This window comes from Podarcis muralis, chromosome 3 (genome assembly GCF_964188315.1).
Source record: "Podarcis muralis chromosome 3, rPodMur119.hap1.1, whole genome shotgun sequence".
NCBI lineage: Eukaryota > Metazoa > Chordata > Lepidosauria > Squamata > Lacertidae > Podarcis > Podarcis muralis.
In genome coordinates this window covers 20152324-20166459 of record NC_135657.1, presented here as the reverse complement: position 1 = coordinate 20166459, position 14136 = coordinate 20152324, and the positions used below count along the sequence as shown (strand labels likewise).

General features: G+C 45.8%; 1 protein-coding gene across 1 annotated transcript in view; it reads left to right on the top strand.

Annotated features, from left to right (window-relative positions):
- Positions 1 to 1015: 1015 nt before the first annotated feature.
- Positions 1016 to 14136, top strand: part of EPAS1 (endothelial PAS domain protein 1) — a 128530-nt gene continuing 115409 nt past the window's right edge. Inside the window, 2 exon segments of the mRNA XM_028724834.2 lie at positions 1016 to 1419; positions 1421 to 1530. Coding sequence (XP_028580667.2) covers positions 1192 to 1419; positions 1421 to 1530 — 338 coding nt within the window. The 5' untranslated portion in view covers positions 1016 to 1191.

Below are 14136 nucleotides of genomic sequence, written 5' to 3'. Positions count from 1 at the left end.
GGTGCACGCACATCATTTGAATGTCAATACCCATTCAATTTGAATGGCAATGCCCATTAATTGGGGTGAGTGCTGGCCCCCTCAAATATTTCAGAGGGGTCTGAAGGGACCTTGGCCCCCTAGGCATAGAAGCCAACTCCTAGGGGTCGAGCTTGCTCCATCAAATACAGTGGTACACTTCAGGTTATGTACGCTTCAGGTTACAGACTCTGCTAACCCAGAAATACAGTGGTACCTCGGGTTAAGTACTTAATTCGTTCTGGAGGTCCGTTCTTAACCTGAAACTGTTCTTAACTTGAAGCACCACTTTAGCTAATGGGGCCTCCCGCTGCCGCCGTGCGATTTCTGTTCTCATCCTGAAGCAAAGTTCTTAACCTGAGGTACTATTTCTTGATTGCGGAGTCTGTAACATGAAGCGTATGTAACCCGAGGTACCACTGTATTTCAGGGGGCTCCCCCCCCCCGTCGCCAAAGTTGAGAATAATTCCCAAATTTTGTGGGCGCGTGCCATGTCATGTGATCGGCGATGCGGGGCGGGGCATGCCTGCTCCCTTCCCCGCCCTCGATATTTTATTCTAGTCGGCACCCCTGCCCTTGGGAGTTAATGGCAAGGGCCTGAAACCGGCCCTGGCGCGCGAGACTCGCCCTGGCAGCTTCCTGACGGCTCCGGGGAGCTGTTCCGTGTCCTGCCTCCTCGCCTGTCCTCCTCCTCCTCCTCCCCGTGCGTCACCGAACCCTCTCAGCTCCCTGGGCAAACAGGTCCCGGGGCCTCGCCTCGCCCTCGGGTGCCCGGGAGGCCGCCTGTGGCGATGCCCCTTTCTGGCTCTCTCTGAGTGACCGCGCGCCCCTCCGGCTCGCCCGGCCGCCCTCCTTGGGAGAAACTTGCTCGACGGGCGGGGAGGGAGGCGGGGGAGGAGGAGGCGGGCCCCTCGGCGTGCGCCTCGCCCGCCCATTGGCCGGCGCACCGTCGGCCGCTCCAGCTGGAGCCGGGAGCCGTCGGCTGGCGGAGGAGCGCCTCGCGCCTGCCCCTCTCGGAGCGCCGGCCAAGGTTGCGCGTCTTAAAGGGAGCCCCGCGCGCGCAGCTGCCTCTTCACATCGATTCCCCCGGCAGAGAAGGGGAGCACAGCGCCCGCCCCGCCTCGTCTCTCCCCTGAGCGGACTGTACAATCCTCGGCAGTGTCCTGAGACTGTATGGTCAGCTCAGGGGCGGCTCGGCCCCGGGATCGCAGCCTCGAAAGCAGCGCCGCCGCCGCCACCGGACCCGCTCGCTACGAGGAGCGCGCGCCCAGCCTTTCGCCGCCGCCACCACCAGGGAACCTGCGCGGCCGAAAGAGGGAGCCCAAGGGCGCAGCCCAGCACGCCCCTTGCACCTCTCCAAAGGCCTCCGGGGACCTGCCCACCCACCCAAGCCAGGCCCCCTGCCTGCCTGCCTGGGTCGGGCGCGCCCACGAGGGAGCCCGTCTATCCAGACGCCGCGCAGAACAGCGGAGGCGCCGCTTCCACGATGACAGCGGAGAAGGAGAAGAAGAGGTAAGAGGAAAAGCGCCCAGGGCGCACCTGAGCAGCAGGGCGCCCCCACCCCCCCGATCCGGCGCCGATCGGGGGTGGGGGTTTCCCTTTTTACGAAAAATTCCTTTTCTTCTCTCAGCTCCAAAGTGGCCCTTCTCCGGCTGAGGTCTCTCCCGCCGTATCAGGTCATAACAACAACAGCAACAACTTGTCAATATTGTATCATCATCGTCGTTCTGCTTGTTGGACGGGAAGGCCTCAGCGTTGATCTTGATATAATGGGCATATAGCTCACGAAGGGTGGCCCCGTGAATTTATTTTTGGGGTTGCAGGGTGGGCTCCCACGTTGATGGGCATTGCCATTTAAATAGTGGGTGGGTGTTGCGACTTCTAAGCGATTATGCGGGGTGGGGCTTACCTGGGACCCCCAATATTTTATTCAAGTTGGCACTGCTCTACACACACACACAAAACAAAACAAAAACAAAACAGCTGTGTGTGTGTGTATTGTATATATATATATAGTATATATATAGTGTGTGTGTTGTGTAAATACACAACAGGGGTGCCAACTTGAATAAAATATTGGGCAAGCCCCGCCCTGCATAATCGATCACTTGACGCGGTGTATGCACACCATTTGAATAGAAATGCCTATCAGTTTTTTGGGGGGCGGCCGCCTCAAATATTTTATTGGAGGGTCGAAGGGACCTCGCCCCCTAGGAGCTGGCTCCTATGATACACACACACACTTGTACGATTCGCTTGTTGACGTTTGTACACTTTTGTCTAATTTTTTTAATGTTGGGTACAATCCAGACAAAGCTAAGCAGTTTTACGTTCCTTTGGTTTTTGTTTTTTTAAAAAAACATGTTTCTCATGAGTTCATTAAACACGTGTTTGTCTGCCCTGAAATCTACGGGACCTCCGAGAGCTTTGCTTAGGCTGAATTGTAATACAGTACTCATACTGTAATAATATATTTTAAACCAGGTTTGGTTAGGTTTCCGTCGATTTCAAAGGGCGCTTTTCGTCCCTGCTTCTTAACTCTGCCCTTGAAATCCGCGGGACATGGACGCGCTGAATTTTGGCAGGATCCCGTCCCGATGCCTTGGGAATGACTGAAGCTATTCACTGGAATTGCGGCGCGAAAGAAATAATGTTACTTCTTCTTGGCTTTGCTCCGGGATCTGTGACGGTTTTGTTGTTCCCAGATCTGTGTACTTTTGAAGGTTCAACTTCCAGCTCTTTGGCTAGCTTCCCCCCTCCTTCTCTCCTCTTCTTCCTTGGAATTGACGCGCTTATAGGATGCTCCCAAACTTACCCAAGAAAGCTGTTCGCCAAAGCTAAAGAACAGTCGCAGATCTGCACCTTGTGAAGTGTGCGTGTCTGTGTGTGCCAGTGTCTTTTGGAGACAGAACTACGCTTAGGAGGCGGAAAGCGATTATCAACCTTAAACAGAGAGGTCCGAAAACGATCTCTTCTCACGCTACTAAAATCCAACGGCTTTGGCATCCTTCTCCGCTCTTTACCTGTTGAACTACTGTAACTCTAGAACCTCCGGAACAGAGAAGGGAGCATCTGACGATCGCTCCCCCTTATCCCCATGCCCTTTAGACAGCCAGTTAAAATGTAACCTGGGGTACATCTGTCTGCATAATGACAAAAATGGGACTTTAGCATGTTCTTTGTCGGTGTCCACTCTTGTCGCGCGTCTGGGAGCTATTTCGCGAGAAAAGAAACGAGTCGAATCCTCTAAAAAGTAAACGGAGTGACTCCCATTCTTCGTCCCGTGGCATATTTATTTTTCTAGAGGCAGGAATAAGGACAGCTTGCACTAAGGAGCCGCCACTCCAGATGCAACACTTCACACCCCCGACTCCTTTCCCAGAAAATAATAAATGCACAGCTGATTTTCTGCCAAGGTAGGCTAGGGAGAGATGCGCCGTCAGAAAACTGCAGGAGTACAGTTAGGTAATTTTAGCCCGTGGGCTTCATGGTCTTACGCGGGTTAGCCCTCTTTAGGGGGTCATCAGCATTACTTCACCAAGGGTAGCCAACGTGGCGCCCTCCAGATGTTTTGGACATTAACTCTTGGCCATGCTGACTGTGGGGGGGGGGCGGTGCTGAAGGGAGTTGGGAGTCCACAAAATCTGGGTCGGGGGCACCGCGTTGGCTTCCCTGTTGAGTTTGGGGCTGCGTCCTGCCCCTCCTGTGGACTAGGACCCCCTGGGCTTCTGCGCCCCCAAGTCCTTCCCTGGTGCCACTACGGATCGCCACCACGCGCGCCTTTGCGCGTATTCCAGCTCGCTGGCAGCTTCGCTTGCATTTCGTCAATAGCCGAGTAGGATTCAAAGAAGTGTTGTTTTTTGTTTGGTTTTTATGTGGGGCGGGGAGGGGAGAGAGAGATTGCGTTCACGTAAACTTTTGAACTGCACCAGTTTGCAGAGCGCTGGCTTTCCAGCACCGTCTCTCCAAAAGCTGGAGATCATGTGTGGAGTGACACCGGAGTGAACTGAGCGTTCGTCGTCAGTGGCGAAAGGAAATTTCAGGGGGCGATCGGTTTGGTGGAGAGCAACTCTCTCTCTCCCCTCCCCGAAGTTTTGAAGACCCAGCGTCTGGGATAGGCTGAAGGCAGCCGCCCAGAGACGCAAGGCAGTTTAAGTCGAGTGGATCCCCTTTTGGAGGCTGGTGCTGGGAAGGTCCGGCAGCTTCCCAGGAGGTTAAAGGGTGAATGCGGATTGCACAACCGCCACCTCTGCCCCTCCCGTCCCCCTGCTTCGTCCATGCCTCATCAGATCAGCTCCGCGGCTGCTTTTACGCCATCTTCCCCAATTACTAGCTTTGCCGATTGTGCAAAGGCGGAATTTTTTTAGTTCATCCTCTTGAACGCAGCCAGCCTGTGTCGACGAAGGTGCTTCTCCCTTTTTCTGCTGGACGACCCTGTCTTCCTGCCCACGCTTCAGCCGCATTCTCTATGTGGTTTCCCTTTCAAGACATTTTTAGCCACCATCGGAGGCGAAGTTGAAAGGGGTCGTTTCCTCCCCCTTCACCTTTCAACGCTTCAGGAATTGGCAATTTTAATACTTCAGATTGGTACCACATTTTTCTGATTGTGCAAAATGTTTCTCATACATCCTCAGTGATCCTTACAATACACCTGTTGTTAGACACATATTTCAGTTGAAAACATAGAACAAAGTCAGGATTTTTGTTGGGAGGGGAGCAAAACCTCTGTTAGCTTTTTTTAAAAAAAATAATAATTAATGATTCAAGGGGCAGTTCCCTGTCCCCCCTTCGCTACGCCCATGGCTGAGAATGCAAAGTCACCTAGTGTATTCATGGCAGAGGCAGATTTGAACTGGAGGCTTCCAACTTCCCGGTTTAGTCTCTTAATGTCTGTTACACCAGAGGTTTCAACCAGGGAATGTTCAGTATATTATTTTATTCAACATAGGCTACAAAGGTGCGGTGTGTTAAGGTGCCATGCGACATCCAGCCTTGGTGCACATTGAATTTAGTGGATCTTACTCCTAAGTAATCTTAGTTTGATATAATGTGTCTTCATTTTAATTATTAGGCATTCCAGGGTGCAAAGCACTTTGAAGCCTGATGGTTTTATCGGGGAAGTTATCTATGCACATGAAGTGCTACATTATGTGTTTAGGTTACCCCCTGGTTCCAATCCCTGAAAATATAAATTTGGGGTACAGCAAAAATCAACTCAAACTTAGTATGTTTCACTGACTTCAACTGGATTTAAAAGTGTTTAACACTGGGTGGATCATGTCCAGGTTTTGCTGAAAGGATTAAACTTGGAGCACGGGTAGTTTGTTGTCTTAAAAAATATATGTTTCCATATTTGCAACTTAGAACATCACATCTTATGTGTGCTTCTCTTGTATGGTCTGTTATCTAAGACCTTCAAAGAGGGTTAAGTTTGTATCTTTTTTTTTAATTGGGCGGACTTCTGTTGGTAGAAACTTCCAATTTGCCATATGAGATGCATAGTGACTTGGAACCAGCACAGTCGGTAGAGCATGAGACTCTTAATCTCAAGGTTGTGAGTTCGAGACCCACATTGGGCAAAAGATTCCTGCAGTGCAGGGGCTTGATCCTTGTGGTTCCTTCTAAGTCTACAATTCGATGATTATAACTGAACAGTCGTCATTCCATTCTCTTTTATTATAGTCAAGAAATGTGTGCATGGGAGAGAAGGGGCCACAGTTTGTGTGGAGCTCTGGGTAAACACTAAAGCTTTGCATTTCCTTGTGTGCCCATTGGCACCTTTTAGAAACTTGGTAGCTTTTCATGGAGGGTGTGTGTGTGTGTGTGTGTGTGTGTGAAGGAAATATAGGTATGTGCAAAGATTCCCAGAGCAAACCTGCAATCAATCCCCTTTTGGCCTGTATAAGGTATATGTATAAGATCTTGGCATTGTTGGTGTAGCTCTATCTGTTGTTTTGGAAGGGCAGAGAAGATAGCTTCAAATGAGCAAGGATACCTAATGTAAAGGTCATATTCCTTTCGGTTCTCCTTTGGAATATTTCCTATTTATTGAATATTTAACCCCTGTTGCCTTTGGGTGCATGTAAAACTTTTCTCCCCTGATCTGTGCCAACTCACATTTCGTGAACACTAAAGTTCTTGAATGTCCACGGCGTTCAGCTGTCCGCTCTTGTGGTGTGCGTGCGTATTACATTTGTTTTCTGCATTCATTAAAAGTGTGCCAGGGAGGAAAAACGAATCACTGATGACCAGCATGGTGAAAAGCTCTCATTTAACAACCTAACAGCTAAGCTGATATAGTTAAGGCAAGGGTGTGTTAACCAGTACTTTCTCTTCAAAAAGAGCAAGAAAAGGAATAAATAATATTCCCAGAAGGATTTTTGCAGTGGTTATTGAAGAAAAGGTGTATGAATAATGTTTGTGGGGACAGGGCTGTAGCTAGGGGGTGGCGCGGTGGGCCCCTGCCAGGGGCGCAGGCAATGGAGGGGTGTGCAAAATCTGCAAATAATATGTCCATACATATAAATATTGATAATTGCCTTGTAAGAAATGGTTTAAAATAGAGGGTGAATTGAATGGGTGGAAGGGGGCGGCGTTGGAGGAGAGGCATAAAGAAGAGCTAATTTGTCCGTGGCTAGGGGGCGCAATCTGGACAGTTCTGCCAGGGGTGTAAGATCACCTAGCTACAGCTCTGTGTGGGGAAATAATCTGTGGAATATGACTCAAAAACAGGGATCACTCCAGACTCTGGATAACACACCCACTCCAATAGTTGTAGCTGGAATATGAACAACTGTTCTTAGAACAATTTAATATGCTTGCATTAAATTTGAGTGTGTCATATCCTGTTCTTTTAAACTATGACTTAACTGGGGTCTATAGGACTCCTGTATCAGGCTAGCAAAGTTCTTCTTCTTTTAGAATTTTAGGATGTCATAATAAACACAGAAGGAAAGGCACACTCTGTAGCTTTAGGCTGCCAGATCAAAATTCCGAAAAGTGAAAGACAAACTTGTGCAATAGCAGAAGAAGTTAGTAGATGTCTTTGCAGGCGGTGTGGGGCTGCTGTATCTGTTCTGGGGCTTATTTGGAAGCTAGAAAGCCTGTTCTTTGCTTTTGTGTTGTATAATAAAGTATTCTACTATGTAGGCAGTCTAGTACTGTACTGAAAGGCAAATGAAAACTTAAGACTGCATAACACGATGACTGTGTCATAATATATTTAAAGCACCTTTTAAATGCAATACTTTCCCCACAAAGTATTTTGGGAACTGTAGTTTAAGGGTGCTGGGAATTATCTCTCTCTGAGGGAGTAAACTACAGTTCCCACAATTCTTTGGCGGAAAACAATGTGCTCTAAATGTGTTTTGCATGTGTAGCGTGCACATAGCCTGTGTCTGCAATCCTTTATATTGGGTATGGGACTCCCCCCCCCCCCATCAAAGGCCACATTCACTAACAGCCAACCCTTTGAGGGCCTCATGCCAAAGGTGGATGTGGCCAACTCAAATGCGGGAATGACCAAGATGGCGACACACACCACTTTGCCACTTCGTATACGTGGTTACACACACCACACATCCCTGAACTACATACAAAACACAAACCTCCATACACAAACCGTGCTCGCCCTCTTTGCTGGTGCTCAGTTGTGTCATGGGAGCAGTGGAGGTACAGGGAGCGAGGGGGACGGCAGTGCCGGGAGTGGATGTTTAAAATTCTGCTCACCAGTAATCTCATCCTTCTCACCTTCATCTGTGCTGCTGATACAGCAAACTGGGAATCCCACTGAGCGCAAACATTATTTTTTTTGTTCCAGATTTATAAGCCACCCTTCCTCTCCCAAGGGAACCCGTAGTAGTTCACAACTACAAGGTTACATGAATTGCAATATTCAGAGCAACATTAGAATGTGCTGCAGGTAGTTATTAAACACGGGAGAACAAACAAAAAACCAACCAACCAAAAAAACCCCAACCTTTGTAAAACCATCAGCCGAACGTCTGAATAAATAAAGAAATAAATGCCTCACAAGTTTCCTGAACGCAAGGGAGAAGGGTGGCTCTGCTAGATTTCCCTTGGGAAGGAGTTCCACAGCACCATGCGTACAATTCTCGGTGTTGCCGGTTGCAATGTCCCAGACTAATATGTCCAGATGTCCAGATCTTGTTGGGACAGACTTCCTGTTTTCTTTTGAGGCACAGTGTTCCGAGATCATTTTTAGCTCAAATTCTCGAAAGGTCCTGGTTTTTCGCTCAGTTAGAGTTCTCGTGCGCTCCAGAAGCAATTAACCGTTTTGTCGTTTCTGTTGCTGGCGGAGTTTGCAAGGCCAAGTAGCTCTTCTGGTTTTGTCTACTCGGAGCAAACATTTAATTTATAACACGTAGCGCTGCAGATTTTGGCTGGAGTGTTTTTGCCTTTTCTTCCCCAAAGAATGTAAACAGCACTCTTTTCTGTACGCCATGAAAACGTTCATTTGGAAAACAAGCTGTCGGGAATGTGTGTTTGTGTTAGTTAAATGGAATATAAGGTTCTGCAGCAGTGAGTCAGATTCTGCTGTCACAGCAATGTCATCTGCTTCTTTTGGCGATCCTAAACTTTGCACTGAAATCCTGTGCATCTCTGAGCAGAAGCCCAAGCTGAGTTCAGTGGGACTTGCTGCTAAGTACATATGCATAAGATTGCAGCTTCAGCTGTATTTATTTTGAATTTATTGATATATATGCACAGTGCTTTTTTGGGGGGTGTACGCAGGGGTACGCATACCCCTACACATTTTGTGAACCTAAGTTTGGCCTCATTGAGGGGCAGCATTTCAATGAGTAGGAAAATGAGAGTACCCCTAAATATATTTTTTTAGGAAAAAAAGCACTGTATATGCCATAAACTGTTACAGAAAATAGTATTGCGTGTACTTGGGAGAGGTGTGGCAGTGCTGAAGCGACTCCCCTATGGAGAAAAGTTGCAGCTCTTGGGGCTTTTTAGTTCAGAGAGAAGATGTGTAAAATGCGACGTGATAGAAGTTTTAAAAAATTATGCCTGGCATGGAGTAAGTGATGAGAGAAAAGCTTTTCTTCCTCTCTCATAACACTAGAAATCATGGACACCCAGAAAAGCTGATTGTTGGAAGATTCAGGGCAGACAAAAGAAAGTATTCATGCAGTACACAGAAGAAGAAGAAGAGTTTGGATTTGATATCCCGCTTTATCACTACCCGAAGGAGTCTCAAAGCGGCTAACATTCTCCTTTCCCTTCCTCCCCCACAACAAACACTCTGTGAGGTGAGTGGGGCTGAGAGACTTCAGAGAAGTGTGACTGGTCCAAGGTCACCCAGCAGCTGCATGTGGAGGAGCGGAGACACGAACCTGGTTCACCAGATTACGAGTCTACCGCTCTTAACCACTACACCACGTTGGCTCCCTACATAGTTAAAACCAGGGCTTTTTTGTGAACAAGAAAGTGGGGGAACTCATCACAAACTTAGTTTGCTGCAGGCCCAGTTGCAGTGCCACCCACCCAACCCCGGACAGTGGCTAAATGTAAGTTTTGATTAATAAACTCAAGCAGACAACGATCTGGATTAGAAATGGCCACATCTTTATTGATTACAGTATAGATATAGGTGGATTTTTGGCTCAGGCATTGGGTGTATATCCGTTCCAGCCCCTGCAGGCCAAAATAATGATGCTGATGATAATAATAATTTAATTTTTAGATGGTAAGGGAACTCAGTCCCCCCATTTCCTGCTCAACACACACACACACACACACACACACACACACACACTGGTTAAAACTGTGGATTCTGCTCCTGCAAGAGGTATTGGCAACCATGGCCACAAACTTGGATGATTTTAAAAGAGGATTAGACTAATTCACGGAGGATAAGGCTGTTCAGTGGCTACTAGCCGAAACGGCTCTGTTCTGCTTCCACTGTTGGAAAAAGCATGCCTTCAAAAACACCAGTTGTTGTAAATCACAGGAGGGGAGATCAAAGGATCCTGGACAACACGAACCATCCAGCAGGGCTCCATTTATGTTCTTGCGATGAGGGTGATTTCTGTGGCACAAACTTATCCATGCCCTTAGGAGCTTCCCATCCAGATTTGGGCAAAGGAGCAGACAACAACAAGGGGAGGGGAAGGAAGAAGGAGGCAAGGGGCAGAATGTATACACATTGAGTTACATGCTTTTAACTAGGGTTGCCATATTTCCAAAAGTGAAAACACAACAGAAAAGTTGTGGTATTTTTAAAAGCTATTTTTAAGAGGAGTTGACAAAAAAGACGCTGCTGACATGTATTGCCATACGTCCGGATTTTCCCGGACGTTTCAGCAATTTCTGCCCGGACACTATTTCTGACGGTCAATTGCTGGCTATGTCAGGGAGATTCAGGACATACGCCAACCCTGCTTTAAACACAGGGGTGGATAACCAGATGTTGTCAGACTCCAAACTACAATCAGCCCTAGTGAACATCACAAGGCCTCAGGGATTACTTATGTTTATCTATAATACAGGTATTACTATAGCACCATGTCATAAACTGTCAGGGCTGTTTATAATAAAAAAACCACATAAAATGCTATTTAAAAAGTACAAATAAAAATGCAGATAATCTTTATGGTTGAGTGGCTAATCAATATAAAAATTACACAGCTACAAAGCTGTTACTGCTGAATTAGATTGTGTTGTAGAGTTTTCCTTCTATATACTGGATATCCTGTATAGCAATCTTCTCTAGCCTGGTGCCCCCTTGATGTTAGAGTTAGAGCTGGACTACATCTCCAATGGTCCTGATGGGAGATGTATTCCAAAGCATTTGCAGGGCACTAGGTTGGTAAAGGCTGCTCTAGAATTTTAAATGTACCTGTTGAACAGATTTATGGGGTTTTTTTTTATGTTAACCAGTCTGGGATTTCTGTATAAAGAGCACTATATAAGCTGAACAAATAATTAAACTAAGGGTCTGGAAGCTGTTCAGCTGAGGGCAGAGGATATTTATTGATAGAGAAAGTTCATAAGGGTGTTGATTGCTCTCTGCTGTAGGATCTCCATGTTTTCACTCGGCCCAAATATAACATTGCTAGCGTTAGTCTTAGCCCAAAGAAGTCCCATTGTGGGCCTGCTCAGATGCTAATTCCAGGCAGAATGAGACTGGTGCTGCCGTGAAGTCAGCAATATTAGCAATGAAACAATAATAGTGCATTACTAGAGGATTTATACTGTACTGTACCGCCCACAAATTGTTACACTTTATTAGGTGTTCTGCAATGCTGCCCTAATGTTTTTGCATTACTGCTGTGTAGAAGGCCACTTCCGTGCTATAGCCTTCTGAAATATGAGATGCCCCCATCAGTATCGGCATTCTGCCAGCTCCTGAAGACACACCTTCTTGGGAAAGCACACTGAACTTCTGATTTTGTTGTTTTAACTGTTTTTTTAAAAAACTGTTTTGATGGTTACGCTTTTTAATTACAGTGGTACCTTGGGTTACAGACACTTCAGGTTACAGACGCTTCAGGTTACAGACTCCGCTAACCCAGAAATAGTACCTCGGGTTAATAACTTTGCTTCAGGATGAGAACAGAAATTGCACAGTGGTGGTACAGCGGCAGCCAGAGGCCCCATTAACTAAAGTGGTACCTCAGGTTAAGAACAGTTTCAGGTTAAGAACGGACCTCCAGAACGAATTAAGTTCTTAACCCAAGGTACCATTGTAACTGTTTAATGGTATATTTTAATTATGGATGTTTCAGTGCTCCAAAGGTCTTGTTATTGTGTATTTTAATAAGATGTTGATTTTATAGTTGTAAACCACTTAGAAGTCATTTTGGCTCAAAAGCAGTGTATAAAACAACAAGAAGAACATGATGCAACAGAAGTGGGACTAAACCCACCCACCCACCCACCTCTGGGTCATTGGTGGTATGAAAAGTTATCAAATTTCAGCAGGAAGATACAGGCCAAAGAGACCATCTTGGCTCTGAGTCCTGGATGACCTGCTCTCTCTGCCTTTCAGGGTTTTTCCCACTTGGCCTGGCAGGGCAGGGCCCTGAAAAGCATACAATAAAATTGGTTTAAAGCACTGAGATTAGTTTGTTTTAAGTTTGCAGAAATTAGGATGGCATGAAAGTAGCCTTTATCCTCCTCTTGTGTTTCCTCACTTGACACAACAAACATTGGCGATTGTGTTCCGTTGTAAAGGCCGATGGTAACAATGTTTGCTTTTATTGAATTTTTGGGATCTTTGGGAAAGGCGCTCTGCTCTTGGACTCTTCTTGTGATCACAAAAATGTGGGATTTGTCAGGTTTTTATTTTATTTTATTTGGAGGACATGACTGATTCTGCACACCCTAGTTTTGATTGGCCTCTGTAAAAGTTCAGTTGAGTTAGAAAGTTTGGGGGTGCTTTTTTCAGTTCATAGTGAGAGAAAAATATTTAATCTGAACAGAAATACAGTTATTCAGTTTAAAACAAAAAAAAAACAGGCCAAGCAGCCTAGCCAATAAATACGAAAAGGAGCACTAATCCACTTTTTCCCACTTCCTTCCTGTGCATGTAGAATGTCAGGCACTTTTGCCACATCAATAACCTGGAAGTAGAAATAGCCTCTTCCAATTATAAACTAAACAAAACCACCACCTGTGTTTGTTTGCATGCATGGCTTTATATCTTTTTTTGAATTTGCCTTTATATATTTCTTGCCTCCTTGTAAAACTTGCCACACATGGGTAACTAAATTCGTATTTACAAATCTAAGTATAGTTTTGTACAGGTGTATTTGGTATCTGCAGTTTCAGCAAAACACACACACACAAAAAAACCCCCTGCTATTTTTCTAGTAACAGAGGTGCCGGAACTCACAATGAACTCTTCCCTTGTTCTCTTATAATGGCAATGGCGCCCACCTGATAGGTGCTGGAGAGAGAGAGAGAGAGAGAGAGACAGCTTATATGATATGCTTCTGTTTAAGCATGGTTCTGTTTTAAGTGTGTTTCCTGCTATAACTGTGCCTCTAAAGCAAACAGTATTGTTTTTATACCAGACAGTAGCATCCCGTGACTGCCATTCAAAATGGGAGGAGCTTTTCATGCCTTAAGAGCAAGGAAATGCTATCAAAACCACGGCCCATTTGATATTTGATTTCACCATTTGATATTTTGCATTGTGCTGACTGGCCGTGATGCTTTTATTTTATGTGGACAAATCGTATTGATGGACCAGGCTTCTGCTGTTCATTTTGTTCTGTGTTTCATTATTGAAAAAACATCCAGGGAAAAAAAATAAGAACAATTAAAGACTGCAGCATACACGCCATAGGCGTCCAAATCTAAATATCTGCATTTTTATTTGCACTGACTACAGTGGTACCTTGGGTTAAGTACTTAATTTGTTACAGAGGTCCGTTCTTAACCTGAAACTGTTCTTAACTTGAAGCACCACTTTAGCTAATGGGGCCTCCTGCCACCGCCACACCGCAGGAGCACAATTTCTGTTCTTATCCTGAAGCAAAGTTCTTAACCTGAAGCACTATTTCTGGGTTAGCAGAGTCTGTAACCTGAAGCGTCTGTAACCTGAAGCGTATGTAATATTGACCCTAATAATTGAGTATTAGGTTGGAAACTGCCGCTTTTTGTTGTGTGTGCTTGTGTGTGTATGTGTACACACACACACACACACACACACACACACATTTATGTTCCTCTAAATCTTAAAAAAAAAAACCATCACAGAGGTTTACAATAATATCTACAGTGGTACCTCAAGTTACAGACACTTCAGGTTACAGATGCTTCAGGTTACAGACTCTGCTAACCCAGAAATAGTGTCTCGGGTTAAGAACTTTGCTTCAGGATGAGAACAGAAATCGGCAGCGGGAGGCCCCATCAGCTAAAGTGGTGCTTCAGGTTAAGAACAGACCTCCAGAACAAATTAAGTTCTTAACCCGAGGTACCATTGTATATGTAATAAAACCACATGCAAATTTAAATTCAGTGCCCATCAACTAACTAACTATTATGGAAAGATGTGTTCTTAATTGCTGGCATAAGCCTGATGGCATAGGAAGGTTTTCAACCAGCATTTGAAAGTCAAAACAGAAGGTGGAGTGATAC